This window comes from Rana temporaria, unplaced genomic scaffold (assembly GCF_905171775.1).
Source record: "Rana temporaria unplaced genomic scaffold, aRanTem1.1, whole genome shotgun sequence".
Lineage (NCBI taxonomy): Eukaryota > Metazoa > Chordata > Amphibia > Anura > Ranidae > Rana > Rana temporaria.
Genome location: NW_024404517.1, coordinates 45,195 through 60,744, shown reverse-complemented (window position 1 = coordinate 60,744; position 15,550 = coordinate 45,195). Strand labels below are relative to the sequence as shown.

The 15,550-nt window shown below is 55.8% G+C and overlaps 1 protein-coding gene across 1 annotated transcript in view; it reads left to right on the top strand.

Annotated features, from left to right (window-relative positions):
• Nucleotides 1-15,215, top strand: part of LOC120922054 (rho-related BTB domain-containing protein 2-like) — a 37,423-nt gene extending 22,208 nt beyond the window's left edge. Inside the window, exons 6-9 of the mRNA XM_040334587.1 lie at nt 8,149-8,299; nt 10,350-10,438; nt 11,964-12,069; nt 13,601-15,215. Coding sequence (XP_040190521.1) covers nt 8,149-8,299; nt 10,350-10,438; nt 11,964-12,069; nt 13,601-13,785 — 531 coding nt within the window. The 3' untranslated portion in view covers nt 13,786-15,215. The remainder of the gene's footprint in view (nt 1-8,148; nt 8,300-10,349; nt 10,439-11,963; nt 12,070-13,600) is intronic.
• The last annotated feature ends 335 nt before the right edge of the window (nt 15,216-15,550 follow it).

Below are 15,550 nucleotides of genomic sequence, written 5' to 3'. Positions count from 1 at the left end.
TTTTTTTTTTTTAATTCGGTTTTGTTTCCGTTCTGAAAATTTCCATTTCGGTGCACCACTAATATGAATTTATAGTGGGATGATGGGGGGGGGGGTGCTTAATCCTTCCTGAATTTTATTTTCATATGCATTTTTAACAGCTTTCACAAGGAGGTCAACAAGCTCCCTATGCGATAGGATTGGACAGGTTCTCTTTATGGAGACATCTGGGGTTTATTAGATCCCTGTTGTCTCACTTGCCCTCTTCTCCAGATGACCGAGCAAAGCACTGTTCTTGCTCCGCCTTCTAAACCAGATTATTATTTTTTTGGGCAGGTTTTTGATAGCGGTGAACCTGGAAGCTCTCAGAACTGAGCTCTTCTGGGTTCACACTCTGCAGAGAAGATCGGGGAACAGATGACCTGCAGTCTCCTCAAGCTCACCATCCTAATGGCTGTTATTCTGGTCCTGGGAGGTGCGGGAATGCCCAAGAACCATGGAGCAGAGGGATCCCTGGGTGGAGGAGCGTGCAACCTGCTCTATAGCACCTCAGGTCTTTCTTCACTGAAAAGCCAGGAGCCTCCAGAACAAAACTGAAATGAGCTCACGGCTGCTAATGCAGAGTGTGCGAAGCTCGCAGTGTGCAGATCAGAGTCCGCAGTTTCAGTCTAGGAGAGCAGCTGGTACAACCGTGCAAGACTGAAGGGAAGGCCGGAGGCCATGTTTAAAGGGCCCTTGGTGGTGTGAGACGGTGTAGCTGAGGATAGGGCTGGCCAGAATTTCCTCCCCAACCTTTATCTTGGATGGATTGTCTGATATCCATCTCACTGATGTATTCATGACCGCTCAAGGACTCCTCCAGACTTATCTCCGGTGAAATAAATAGATGTAAAGTGAGGAGTTTTCCGGGCCGGCAGTCCCATTAGTAGAAGCGCTTGGGTTCATACAAAGTGTAACGCTGCTCTTAAAGTGGAACTTTGTAATCTTGTTGGAAGATCAGATATGGAAAGTCTTGGTTTCCCTCGGAGGAGATCGGTTTTCTGTCAGCAGTAGTTTATCACAGGCCGAGGGTATTCTATGACTGAGCGGTTAATGGGGGGGGGGGGGTTGTAGGCTGGAGGTCACGGTACAGGCAGAGGGCCTTCTAAAAAAGGAACAGGTAAAGGCTGAAGGTCATAATATGGACGAAGGGTGATCTATGGTGAAACAGTTGATGTAGGCTGGAGATGATGGTACGGACAGAGGGTGTTCTAAGATAGAACAGTTGGAGGGCCAAGGGTGTTCTATAGAGGAACAGGTGCAGGTGTAGGCTGAAGGTTATGGTATGGGTGAAGGGTGATCTACGATGGAACAGTAGAAGGTGTAGGTTGGAGATCACGGTAGGGGCCAGTGGCGTCGTTATGGGGGGGGGGTGCTGCCCACACCGGGTGACATCAAGGTTGCCACTACACCGTGCACATGCAGACCTGGAGCGTTGCGAGCAGGACATACATGTCCCTCAGGGATCTCCAAAATCTCCAGAGGCAGCCGGAGTTGGTGGGCGGAGCTGGGGGTGTAGCTACCTCCTCCACTCCTCCCATAGACTCATTGGCTAATCCTGCGGCTGAAGGAGGAGAAAAAGGCGAGGACACAGCAGACCCGGGTGTCCTCATCTCCAGGCATGAGGTAAATTGCTGCACACTGTGACCACATAGAGTCCTAACCTGCCCCATACCACCCCAATCTGCCCTATACAACTCCATACTTGTGTAGGTTGGAGGTCCCGGTACAGGCAGAGGGTGTTCTATGATGGAACAGTAGGAGGTGTAGGCCGGAGGTCATGGTATGGGCAGAGGGTGTGAGGGAACAGTAGGAGGTGTAGGCCGGAGGTCATGGTACGGGCAGAGGGTGTGAGGGAACAGTAGGAGGTGTAGGCCGGAGGTCATGGTACGGGCAGAGGGTGTGAGGGAACAGTAGGAGGTGTAGGCGGAGGTCAGGGTACGGGCAGAGGGTGTGAGGGAACAGTAGGAGGTGTAGGCCGGAGGTCATGGTACGGGCAGAGGGTGTGAGGGAACAGTAGGAGGTGTAGGCCGGAGGTCATGGTACGGGCAGAGGGTGTGAGGGAACAGTAGGAGGTGTAGGCCGGAGGTCATGGTACGGGCAGAGGGTATGAGGGAACAGTAGGAGGTGTAGGCGGAGGTCATGGTACGGGCAGAGGGTGTGATGGAACAGTAGGAGGTGTAGGCCGGAGGTCATGGTACGGGCAGAGGGTGTGAGGGAACAGTAGGAGGTGTAGGCGGAGGTCAGGGTACGGGCAGAGGGTGTGAGGGAACAGTAGGAGGTGTAGGCCGGAGGTCATGGTACGGGCAGAGGGTGTGAGGGAACAGTAGGAGGTGTAAGCCGGAGGTCATGGTATGGGCAGAGGGTGTGAGGGAACAGTAGGAGGTGTAGGCCGGAGGTCATGGTACGGGCAGAGGGTGTGAGGGAACAGTAGGAGGTGTAGGCCGGAGGTCATGGTACGGGCAGAGGGTGTGACGGAACAGTAGGAGGTGTAGGCCGGAGGTCATGGTACGGGCAGAGGGTGTGAGGGAACAGTAGGAGGTGTAGGCCAGAGGTCATGGTACGGGCAGAGGGTGTGATGGAACAGTAGGAGGTGTAGGCCGGAGGTCATGGTACGGGCAGAGGGTGTGAGGGAACAGTAGGAGGTGTAGGCCGGAGGTCATGGTACGGGCAGAGGGTGTGATGGAACAGTAGGAGGTGTAGGCCGGAGGTCATGGTACGGGCAGAGGGTGTGAGGGAACAGTAGGAGGTGTAGGCGGAGGTCAGGGTACGGGCAGAGGGTGTGAGGGAACAGTAGGAGGTGTAGGCCGGAGGTCATGGTACGGGCAGAGGGTGTGAGGGAACAGTAGGAGGTGTAGGCCGGAGGTCATGGTACGGGCAGAGGGTGTGAGGGAACAGTAGGAGGTGTAAGCCGGAGGTCATGGTATGGGCAGAGGGTGTGAGGGAACAGTAGGAGGTGTAGGCCGGAGGTCATGGTACGGGCAGAGGGTGTGAGGGAACAGTAGGAGGTGTAAGCCGGAGGTCATGGTATGGGCAGAGGGTGTGAGGGAACAGTAGGAGGTGTAGGCCGGAGGTCATGGTACGGGCAGAGGGTGTGAGGGAACAGTAGGAGGTGTAGGCCGGAGGTCATGGTATGGGCAGAGGGTGTGAGGGAACAGTAGGAGGTGTAAGCCGGAGGTCATGGTACGGGCAGAGGGTGTGAGGGAACAGTAGGAGGTGTAGGCCGGAGGTCATGGTATGGGCAGAGGGTGTGAGGGAACAGTAGGTGGTGTAGGCCGGAGGTCATGGTATGGGCAGAGGGTGTGATGGAACTGTGAGGGAACAGTAGGTGGTGTAGGCCGGAGGTCATGGTATGGGCAGAGGGTGTGATGGAACTGTGAGGGAACAGTAGGTGGTGTAGGCCGGAGGTCATGGTACGGGCAGAGGGTGTGAGGGAACAGTAGGAGGTGTAGGCCGGAGGTCATGGTACGGGCAGAGGGTGTGATGGAACTGTGAGGAAACAGTAGGAGGTGTAGGCCGGAGGTCATGGTACGGGCAGAGGGTGTGAGGGAACAGTAGGAGGTGTAGGCCGGAGGTCATGGTACGGGCAGAGGGTGTGAGGGAACAGTAGGTGGTGTAGGCCGGAGGTCATGGTATGGGCAGAGGGTGTGATGGAACTGTGAGGGAACAGTAGGTGGTGTAGGCCGGAGGTCATGGTATGGGCAGAGGGTGTGATGGAACTGTGAGGGAACAGTAGGTGGTGTAGGCCGGAGGTCATGGTACGGGCAGAGGGTGTGAGGGAACAGTAGGAGGTGTAGGCCGGAGGTCATGGTACGGGCAGAGGGTGTGAGGGAACAGTAGGAGGTGTAGACCCGGAGGTCATGGTACGGGCAGAGGGTGTGAGGGAACAGTAGGAGGTGTAGGCCGGAGGTCATGGTACGGGCAGAGGGTGTGAGGGAACAGTAGGAGGTGTAGGCCGGAGGTCATGGTATGGGCAGAGGGTGTGAGGGAACAGTAGGAGGTGTAAGCCGGAGGTCATGGTATGGGCAGAGGGTGTGAGGGAACAGTAGGAGGTGTAGGCCGGAGGTCATGGTACGGGCAGAGGGTGTGAGGGAACAGTAAGAGGTGTAGGCCGGTGGTCAGGGTACGGGCAGAGGGTGTGAGGGAACAGTAGGAGGTGTAGGCCGGAGGTCATGGTACGGGCAGAGGGTGTGAGGGAACGGTAGGAGGTGTAGGCCGGAGGTCATGGTACGGGCAGAGGGTGTGAGGGAACAGTAGGAGGTGTAGGCCGGAGGTCATGGTACGGGCAGAGGGTGTGAGGGAACAGTAGGAGGTGTAGGTCGGAGGTCATGGTACGGGCAGAGGGTGTGACGGAACAGTAGGAGGTGTAGGCCGGAGGTCATGGTACGGGCAGAGGGTGTGAGGGAACAGTAGGAGGTGTAGGCCAGAGGTCATTGTATGGGCAGAGGGTGTGAGGGAACAGTAGGAGATGTAGGCTGGAGGTCATGGTATGGGCAGAGGGTGTGAGGGAACAGTAGGAGGTGTAAGCCGGAGGTCATGGTGCGGGCAGAGGGTGTGAGGGAACAGTAGGAGGTGTAGGCCGGAGGTCAGGGTACGGTCAGAGGGTATAAGGGAACAGTAGGAGGTGTAGGCCGGAGGTCATGGTACGGGCAGAGGGTGTTCTATGATGGAACAATAGGAGGTGTAGGCCAGAGGTCATGGTACGGGCAGAGGGTGTGAGGGAACAGTAGGAGGTGTAGGCCAGAGGTCATGGTATGGGCAGAGGGTGTGAGGGAACAGTAGGAGGTGTAGGCCGGAGGTCATTGTATGGGCAGAGGGTGTGAGGGAACAGTAGGAGGTGTAGGCCGGAGGTCATGGTATGGGCAGAGGGTGTGAGGGAACAGTAGGAGGTGTAAGCCGGAGGTCATGGTGCGGGCAGAGGGTGTGAGGGAACAGTAGGAGGTGTAGGCCGGAGGTCAGGGTACGGTCAGAGGGTATGAGGGAACAGTAGGAGGTGTAGGCCGGAGGTCATGGTACGGGCAGAGGGTGTGAGGGAACAGTAGGAGGTGTAGGCCGGAGGTCATGGTACGGGCAGAGGGTGTGAGGGAACAGTAGGAGGTGTAGGCCGGAGGTCATGGTACGGGCAGAGGGTGTGAGGGAACAGTAGGAGGTGTAGGCCGGAGGTCATGGTACGGGCAGAGGGTGTGAGGGAACAGTAGGAGGTGTAGGCCGGAGGTCATGGTACGGGCAGAGGGTGTGAGGGAACAGTAGGAGGTGTAGGCCGGAGGTCATGGTACGGGCAGAGGGTGTGAGGGAACAGTAGGAGGTGTAGACCCGGAGGTCATGGTACGGGCAGAGGGTGTGAGGGAACAGTAGGAGGTGTAAGCCGGAGGTCATGGTATGGGCAGAGGGTGTGAGGGAACAGTAAGAGGTGTAGGCCGGAGGCCATGGTACGGGCAGAGGGTGTGAGGGAACAGTAGGAGGTGTAGGCCGGAGGTCATGGTACGGGCAGAGGGTGTGAGGGAACAGTAGGAGGTGTAGACCCGGAGGTCATGGTACGGGCAGAGGGTGTGAGGGAACAGTAGGAGGTGTAGGCGGAGGTCATGGTACGGGCAGAGGGTGTGAGGGAACAGTAGGAGGTGTAGGCCGGAGGTCATGGTACGGGCAGAGGGTGTGAGGGAACAGTAGGAGGTGTAGGCCGGAGGTCATGGTACGGGCAGAGGGTGTGAGGGAACAGTAGGAGGTGTAGGCCGGAGGTCATGGTACGGGCAGAGGGTGTGAGGGAACAGTAGGAGGTGTAGGCCGGAGGCCATGGTACGGGCAGAGGGTGTGAGGGAACAGTAGGAGGTGTAGACCCGGAGGTCATGGTACGGGCAGAGGGTGTGAGGGAACAGTAGGAGGTGTAGGCGGAGGTCATGGTACGGGCAGAGGGTGTGAGGGAACAGTAGGAGGTGTAGGCCGGAGGTCATGGTACGGGCAGAGGGTGTGAGGGAACAGTAGGAGGTGTAGGCCGGAGGTCATGGTACGGGCAGAGGGTGTGAGGGAACAGTAGGAGGTGTAGGCCGGAGGTCATGGTACGGGCAGAGGGTGTGAGGGAACAGTAGGAGGTGTAGGCCGGAGGTCATGGTACGGGCAGAGGGTGTGAGGGAACAGTAGGAGGTGTAGGCCGGAGGTCATGGTATGGGCAGAGGGTGTGAGGGAACAGTAGGAGGTGTAGGCCGGAGGTCATGGTACGGGCAGAGGGTGTGAGGGAACAGTAGGAGGTGTAGGCCGGAGGCCATGGTACGGGCAGAGGGTGTGAGGGAACAGTAGGAGGTGTAGACCCGGAGGTCATGGTACGGGCAGAGGGTGTGAGGGAACAGTAGGAGGTGTAGGCCGGAGGTCATGGTACGGGCAGAGGGTGTGAGGGAACAGTAGGAGGTGTAGGCCGGAGGTCATGGTATGGGCAGAGGGTGTGAGGGAACAGTAGGAGGTGTAAGCCGGAGGTCATGGTATGGGCAGAGGGTGTGAGGGAACAGTAGGAGGTGTAGGCCGGAGGTCATGGTACGGGCAGAGGGTGTGAGGGAACAGTAGGAGGTGTAGACCCGGAGGTCATGGTACGGGCAGAGGGTGTGAGGGAACAGTAAGAGGTGTAGGCCGGAGGTCATGGTACGGGCAGAGGGTGTGATGGAACTGTAGGAGGTGTAGGCGGAGGTCATGGTACGGGCAGAGGGTGTGAGGGAACTGTAGGAGGTGTAGGCCGGAGGTCATGGAACGGGCAGAGGGTGTGAGGGAACAGTAGGAGGTGTAGGCCGGAGGTCATGGTACGGGCAGAGGGTGTGAGGGAACAGTAGGAGGGGTAGGCCGGAGGTCATGGTACGGGCAGAGGGTGTGATGGAACTGTAGGAGGTGTAGGCGGAGGTCATGGTACGGGCAGAGGGTGTGAGGGAACTGTAGGAGGTGTAGGCCGGAGGTCATGGAACGGGCAGAGGGTGTGAGGGAACAGTAGGAGGTGTAGGCCGGAGGTCATGGTACGGGCAGAGGGTGTGAGGGAACAGTAGGAGGTGTAGGCCGGAGGTCATGGTACGGGCAGAGGGTGTGATGGAACTGTAGGAGGTGTAGGCGGAGGTCATGGTACGGGCAGAGGGTGTGAGGGAACTGTAGGAGGTGTAGGCCGGAGGTCATGGAACGGGCAGAGGGTGTGAGGGAACAGTAGGAGGTGTAGGCCGGAGGTCATGGTACGGGCAGAGGGTGTGAGGGAACAGTAGGAGGGGTAGGCCGGAGGTCATGGTACGGGCAGAGGGTGTGATGGAACTGTAGGAGGTGTAGGCGGAGGTCATGGTACGGGCAGAGGGTGTGAGGGAACTGTAGGAGGTGTAGGCCGGAGGTCATGGAACGGGCAGAGGGTGTGAGGGAACAGTAGGAGGTGTAGGCCGGAGGTCATGGTACGGGCAGAGGGTGTGAGGGAACTGTAGGAGGTGTAGGCCGGAGGTCATGGAACGGGCAGAGGGTGTGAGGGAACAGTAGGAGGTGTAGGCCGGAGGTCATGGTACGGGCAGAGGGTGTAAGGCCACAATAGGAGGTGTAGGCCGGAGGTCATGGTACGGGCAGAGGGTGTGAGGGAACAGTAGGAGGTGTAGGCCGGAGGTCATGGTACGGGCAGAGGGTGTGAGGGAACAGTAGGAGGTGTAGGCCGGAGGTCATGGTACGGGCAGAGGGTGTGAGGGAACAGTAGGAGGTGTAGGCCGGAGGTCATGGTACGGGCAGAGGGTGTGAGGGAACAGTAGGAGGTGTAGGCCGGAGGTCATGGTACGGGCAGAGGGTGTGAGGGAACAGTAGGAGGTGTAGGCCGGAGGTCATGGTACGGGCAGAGGGTGTGAGGGAACAGTAGGAGGTGTAGGCCGGAGGTCATGGTACGGGCAGAGGGTGTGAGGGAACAGTAGGAGGTGTAGGCCGGAGGTCATGGTACGGGCAGAGGGTGTGAGGGAACAGTAGGAGGTGTAGGCCGGAGGTCATGGTACGGGCAGAGGGTGTGAGGGAACAGTAGGAGGTGTAGGCCGGAGGTCATGGTACGGGCAGAGGGTGTGAGGGAACAGTAGGAGGTGTAGGCCGGAGATATTGAATGATGAGCGGCTATTATCGGCAAATGTAATTCTCTGCTCTGTCCAACAGGTCTCTTTGCCTGGCACTTCCACTTCCTGCCTGCGTGCCGTCCTGGAGTATCTCTACCTGGGCCACTTCTGTCCGGGGCCCCAACTCGGCTCTATGGAGCTCTTGGTGCTGAGCAACCGGCTTTGTCTTCCCCACTTGCAGGCCCTGACCGGTGAGGCGATATCTTGGCTTCTACCTCATGTATAGACCATTATCACAGAGATTTGAGTGTGTACAATACAGTGCAGATTATATCAGGAGAGGAGAGTTATAGAGGAAGGAGCAGAGTCCTCCAGCAGAGTATATCAGGAGAGGAGAGTTATAGAGGAAGGAGCAGAGTCCTCCAGCAGAGTATATCAGGAGAGGAGAGTTATAGAGGAAGGAGCAGAGTCCTCCAGCAGAGTATATCAGGAGAGGAGAGTTCTGGAGGAAGGAGCAGAGTCCTCCAGCAGAGTATATCAGGAGAGGAGAGTTATAGAGGAAGGAGCAGAGTCCTCCAGCAGAGTATTTCAGGAGAGGAGAGTTATAGAGGGAGGAGCAGAGTCCTCCAGCAGAGTATATCAGGAGAGGAGAGTTATAGAGGAAGGAGCAGAGTCCTCCAGCAGAGTATTTCAGGAGAGGAGAGTTATAGAGGAAGGAGCAGAGTCCTCCAGCAGAGTATTTCGGGAGAGTTATAGAGAAAGGAGCAGAGTCCTCCAGCAGTGCAAAGTATATCAAGGGAGGAGAGTTATAGAGGAAGGAGCAGAGTCCTCCAGCAGAGTATATCAGGAGAGGAGAGTTATAGAGGAAGGAGCAGAGTCCTCCAGCAGAGTATTTCAGGAGAGGAGAGTTATAGAGGGAGGAGCAGAGTCCTCCAGCAGAGTATATCAGGAGAGGAGAGTTATAGAGGAAGGAGCAGAGTCCTCCAGCAGAGTATTTCAGGAGAGGAGAGTTATAGAGGAAGGAGCAGAGTCCTCCAGCAGAGTATTTCGGGAGAGTTATAGAGAAAGGAGCAGAGTCCTCCAGCAGTGCAAAGTATATCAAGGGAGGAGAGTTATAGAGGAAGGAGCAGAGTCCTCCAGCAGAGTATATCAGGAGAGGAGAGTTCTGGAGGAAGGAGCAGAGTCCTCCAGCAGAGTATATCAGGAGAGGAGAGTTATAGAGGAAGGAGCAGAGTCCTCCAGCAGAGTATTTCAGGAGAGGAGAGTTATAGAGGAAGGAGCAGAGTCCTCCAGCAGAGTATATCAGGAGAGGAGAGTTCTGGAGGAAGGAGCAGAGTCCTCCAGCAGAGTATATCAGGAGAGGAGAGTTATAGAGGAAGGAGCAGAGTCCTCCAGCAGAGTATATCAGGAGAGGAGAGTTATAGAGGAAGGAGCAGAGTCCTCCAGCAGAGTATATCAGGAGAGGAGAGTTATAGAGGAAGGAGCAGAGTCCTCCAGCAGAGTATATCAGGAGAGGAGAGTTATAGAGGAAGGAGCAGAGTCCTCCAGCAGAGTATATCAGGAGAGGAGAGTTATAGAGGAAGGAGCAGAGTCCTCCAGCAGAGTATATCAGGAGAGGAGAGTTATGGAGGAAGGAGCAGAGACCTCCAGGAGAGGAGAGTTCTGGAGGAAGGAGCAGAGTCCTCCAGGAGAGGAGAGTTCTGGAGGAAGGAGCAGAGTCCTCCAGCAGAGTATATCAGGAGAGGAGAGTTATAGAGGAAGGAGCAGAGTCCTCCAGCAGAGTATATCAGGAGAGGAGAGTTATAGAGGAAGGAGCAGAGTCCTCCAGCAGAGTATTTCAGGAGAGGAGAGTTTGGTTGGGTTTATGTGCTGCAGCGCCCAACTACCACAATGTGCATTGCTGTGTAGGGTTGTAATGCTCTGCAGTGCTATGTGGGGGAGGGGGGGTAATACTCTGCAGCCCTCTGTATATGTTGGTCCCTCTAGCAGAAGCTTTGTGCTGATCGCTGTGTGTCGGGGGTGTTGTGTCCTAGTCGGCGTTGTCCTCTATAGATTATCTATACGACCTCCAGACACAATCCTGTGCGATCAATACGGACTTTCCAGCGGCGTTTGCTGGGCTGCCCCTCCCCCCCTCCACTCCTCGTACATGGAGATCTGTAAAGTTTGGAATGGATTCATTAAACTTCTCATGATTCTGTTACTTTCAGCTGCTCTGTTGTGTAATGTTTCCTTTTTCATGCCGCCATCTTTTCCCATCAGGCACTGGGGCGTGGTTGTAACGTGTCTTCTCTGTTGTAGAACAACACACGGTGGACGAGCTCCTGGCCTCCTATGTGCAGGGGATGGATATAGACGGGCAGGTCCTCCTCTACCTGGAGATCGCTCAGGTGAGTGCCACCCCCGAGGATCCTCCCTCCTCCTCCTCCTTCCCTCCACCTCCTCCTCCTCCCTCCTCCTCTACCTGGAGATCGCTCAGGTGAGTGCCACCCCCGAGGATCCTCCCTCCTCCTCCTCCTTCCCTCCACCTCCTCCTCCTCCCTCCTCCTCTACCTGGAGATCGCTCAGGTCAGTGCCACCCCCGAGGCTCCTCCTCCCTCCTCCCTCCACCTCCTCCTCCTCCCTCCTCCTCTACCTGGAGATCGCTCAGGTCAGTGCCACCCCCGAGGCTCCTCCTCCCTCCTCCTCCTCTACCTGGAGATCGCTCAGGTCAGTGCCACCCCCGAGGATCCTCCCTCCTTCCTCCCTCCTCCTCTACCTGGAGATCGCTCAGGTCAGTGCCACCCCCGAGGCTCCTCCTCCCTCCTCCCTCCTCCTCCTCTTCCTGGAGATCGCTCAGGTCAGTGCCACCCTCAGGCTCCTCCTCCCTCCCTCCACCTCCTCCCCCTCTTCTTCTTTTTGATTCTCCTCCCCCCTCTTCTTTTCAATTCTCCTCCCCTTCTTCTTCTTTTTGATTCTCCTCCCCCCTCTTCTTTTCAATTCTCCTCCCCCTCTTCTTCTTTTTGATTCTCCTCCCCCTCTTCTTCTTTTTGATTCTCCTCCCCTTCTTCTTCTTTTTGATTCTCCTCCCCTTCTTCTTCTTTTTGATTCTCCTCCCCCCTCTTCTTTTCAATTCTCCTCCCCCTCTTCTTCTTTTTGATTCTCCTCCCCCTCTTCTTCTTTTTGATTCTCCTCCCCCTCTTCTTCTTTTTGATTCTCTTCCCCCTCTTCTTCTTTTCAATTCTCCTCCCCCTCTTCTTTTCCGACATTGCAGCTTCCCCCTCATAGGGAAATGGAAGGGGGGCACTGCACCTTCAGAAATGGGAGAATAAGGGAAATCCCGGAGAGGAGAGCGGGAGGGAGAGGAGTCTACAGCATAAGGGAAATCCCGGAGAGGAGAGAGGGAGAGGAGTCTACAGAATAAGAGAAATCCCGGAGAGGAGAGCGGGTGGGAGTGGAGTCTATAGACTAGTACAGAATAAGAGAAATCCCGGAGAGGAGAGCGGGTGGGAGTGGAGTCTATAGACTAGTACAGAATAAGAGAAATCCCGGAGAGGAGAGCGGGTGGGAGTGGAGTCTATAGACTAGTACAGAATAAGAGAAATCCCGGAGAGGAGAGCGGGAGGGAGAGGAGTGTACAGAATAAGAGAAATGCCGGAGAGAGAGGAGTCTATAGAATAAGAGAAATCCCGGAGAGGAGAGCGGGAGGGAGAGGAGTGTACAGAATAAGAGAAATCCCGGAGAGGAGAGCGGGAGGGAGAGGAGTCTATAGAATAAGAGAAATCCCGGAGAGGAGAGCGGGAGGGAGAGGAGTCAGAAGTTGTAAGCGTTCTTCATTGCACTGAAAATAAAGTTTGGTTGGAGTTTGGCCCCACAGATAGGGTGTGTCTGGTGTTTGAGGCTCCTCCCCCTCACCCTCTTGTTGTCTCTTCGCAGTTCCACAATGCCAAGCAGTTGGCTGACTGGTGCCTCCATTACATCTGTACCAACTACAACGCCGTGTGCCGCAAGTTCCCCCGGGAGATGAAGTACATGCCACTGGGTAAGTGTATGTGTGGAAGGGGACCAGGTGACCGTGACCCCCCCCCCCCCCCCCCCCAACGGCCCTTCTTGTAAAGGGGACTTCTAGATTACAATATGTGCCCTGTAGATCCCCAAATCCACTGGGACAGGGTTGTGGGGCAGAGGCCCTTGTCCTCCTCAACATGGCTGTTGAGGGTGTGTGGGCAGGTATGGGGTGCACATTACGCTAACACCACCACCACTTACCTCTAACCCATCATTGATGTGCCCATGCCAGTCGCCTTGTGTTGATGCCACCGCTGCAGACTTATTTTCTGGATCCTGAGAGGACCCCACAGCTGCCGCTGAAGACTTCTATTCTGGATCCTGAGAGAACACCACAGCTGCCGCTGCAGACTTCTCTTCTGGATCCTGAGAGGACACCAAAGCTGGCGCTGCAGACTTCTCTTCTGGATCCTGAGAGGACCCTACAGCTGCCGCTGCAGACTTCTCTTCTGGATCCTGAGAGGACCCCACAGCTACAATTGTAGATTTTTCTTCTGGATCCTGAGAGAACACCACAGCTGCCGCTGCAGACTTCTCTTCTGGATACTGAGAGGACACCATAGCTACCATTGTAGATTTCTCGTCTGGATCCTGAGAGGACACCACAGCTACCATTGTAGACTTCTCTTCTGGATCCAGAGAGAACACCAAAGCTGCCGCTGCAGACTTCTCTTCTGGATCCAGAGAGGATCCCACAGCTACCGCTGCAGACTTCTCTTCTGGATCCTGAGAGACACCACAGCTGCCGCTGCAGACTTCACTTCTGGATCCCGAGAGAACCCTACAGCTACCGCTGCAGACTTCTCTTCTGGATCCTGAGAGGACCCTACAGCTGCCGCTGCAGACTTCTCTTCTGGATCCTGAGAGGATCCCACAGCTGCCGCTGCAGACTTCTCTTCTGGATCCTGAGAGGATCCCACAGCTGCCGCTGCAGACTTCTCTTCTGGATCCTGAGAGGACACCACAGCTGCCGCTGCAGACTTCTCTTCTGGATCCTGAGAGAACCCCACAGCTGCCGCTGCAGACTTCTCTTCTGGATCCTGAGAGGACACCACAGCTGCCGCTGCAGACTTCTCTTCTGGATCCTGAGAGAACCCCACAGCTGCCGCTGTAGACTTCTCTTCTGGATCCTAAGAGGAACCCACAGCTGCCACTGCAGACTTCTCTTCTGGATCCCGAGAGAACCCTACAGCTGCCGCTGCAGACTTCTCTTCTGGATCCAGCGAGGATCCCACAGCTACCATTGTAGATTTCTCTTCTGGATCCTGAGAGGACACCACAGTTTTTGCTGTAGACTTCTCTTATGGATCAGGAGAGACCCCACAGCTAGACGGCCAATAGGAATTGTCCTTGTCACACAGCCAGCGACATGGGGCCCCCAATTAAGCTGGAGGAGAGAATGCGAACCGGACTGCCGCGTGCCAACGTTTTTAGGTGAGTAAAAAGGGAATAGATGGGAGTCGGGAGATCGGCTTTTAACATTGGTGTGTACTCTGTCTCCCTAGAAAACAAAAGCCACTTTGAGCGTCTTCGCTGGCCCCCGGTGTGGTACCTGAAGGAGGAAGACCGTTACCTCCGCTGTAAGAAGGAGCGCGAAAAGGAGGAGGAGCTCATCCGCAAGCAGCACAGCAAGAACAAGTGGTGTTTTTGGCGCCCTTCCTCTTCCTCGTCGCCGTCCTCCATTTCCTGAGCCCCCGAGACTCTTCCTGTGCCTTCTGCGGTGGCCGGAGACATAGGGACCCCTCCCGCAAAGCTTCTCTGCGAGGTCAGAGGTTTCACCGGTGACTCCCCCGCGACCGCCTGTGCCAACCCTCCACCACCCTGCAGACCAAGCGAGATGGAAGTATTATTGCACTATACTCGGTGGCCCGTCTCGCTCGGGCACCACACAGCTCAAGATAACCACTCCCGACTTTCACCGGGCGAGGGGGGGGAGCACCGAAGTCTCTACAACTATTAATCCACTACAGAGTTCTCGACAATCTAGTTCTGAGCTCGCCTATAAGAAAAAAGCTCCCTCGCACAAAACTGCACCAGTTCACATCGCTTGGCGGATCCCGGTCCAGTTTCTGGGCTCCTCGTGGGCGGAGCCTAAGAAACTTTGATTATGGCTGGGAGGTGCACTGCATCACGGAGAAGTGTCTGCCTGCTGTCCCCCCGACAGCAGCGATGCACTTGCGTAGATCACAGCGCTTGAAACGCGTAGAGATACTCGGTATCCTTACTCACGACCAAGTTTACATAGTAACTCAGTATTACGTACAGCTCAGTGTTTTTATCCGGGCGGAGAGACTCGCACTTTATTACGCGGCTTAGTAAAGAGCACTAAGGGCGTGCAGAGGTACTCGGTATCGCTATACAATGCAGCATGCTGATGCAGAAGGGCGCCTCATCCTACGTGGTGTGTGGTCATATTTCCATAGCTTGGCCTCCAACTCCATGATTTTGGCTTGGAGCCGCATGGACCTCCTCAGGGGGCTGTTCATCAAGATCAAACGGGGAATATATTTTCAGTCTTTGGAAAAGTAGGTTGGTTGAGGTGCCATATTGGTCTTTTGTGGATTTTTTTTTCTGACCTTATCATTGCAACTCTAAAGTGTATCTAAAGCCAAAAATGTTATCCCAATCGGAGAGAACAGGACACCTGACAGGAAGTCCCAGGCCATAAGCTTTATATATCCTGTTTCCTTCAGCTGATTGGACATTGGTAACTCCTCCCAGTTCTCCCTATTTAACCCCACCTCTGGTGGCATGGGCCTCCATCTCTGGTGGCATGGGCCTCCATCTCTGGTGGCATGGGCCTCCATCTCTGGTGGCATGGGCCTCCATCTCTGGTGGCATGGGCCTCCATCTCTGGTGGCATGGGTCTCGTCTCTGGTGGCTGGGATGGGTCTCGTCTCTGGTGGCTGGGATGGGTCTCGTCTCTGGTGGCTGGGATGGGTCTCGTCTCTGGTGGCTGGGATGGGTCTCGTCTCTGGTGGCTGGGATGGGTCTCGTCTCTGGTGGCTGGGATGGGTCTCGTCTCTGGTGGCTGGGATGGGTCTCGTCTCTAGTGCAGGGGTCTCCAAACTGTGGCCAGAGGGCCAGATGTGGCCCTTTGCTAGCCTTTTATCTGGCCCTTGGGACACAGTTCCTCCCACTGATACAAACAATGGGGCACTGTATGTTCCACCGATGCCAATGATGGGATACTATCCCTCCTACTAATAGGGGGAATACTTCTCCTCCTATTGACCACCATAGGAGGCCATATTTATTCTCGCTGATGTTGGGCCCGTGACATTTTCTGCCCCTGGTGGCCACAATCCAGCCCTCCTAAAGTCTAAAAAGACTATGAAGTGGACTTTGTTTGAAAAGTTTGGAGACCCCTGCTCTAGTGAACGGGCCTCGCCTCCTAGTGGATGGGCCTTATCACCAGTGGATAGGTCGCACCTCTAGTGGATGGGCCTCATCCC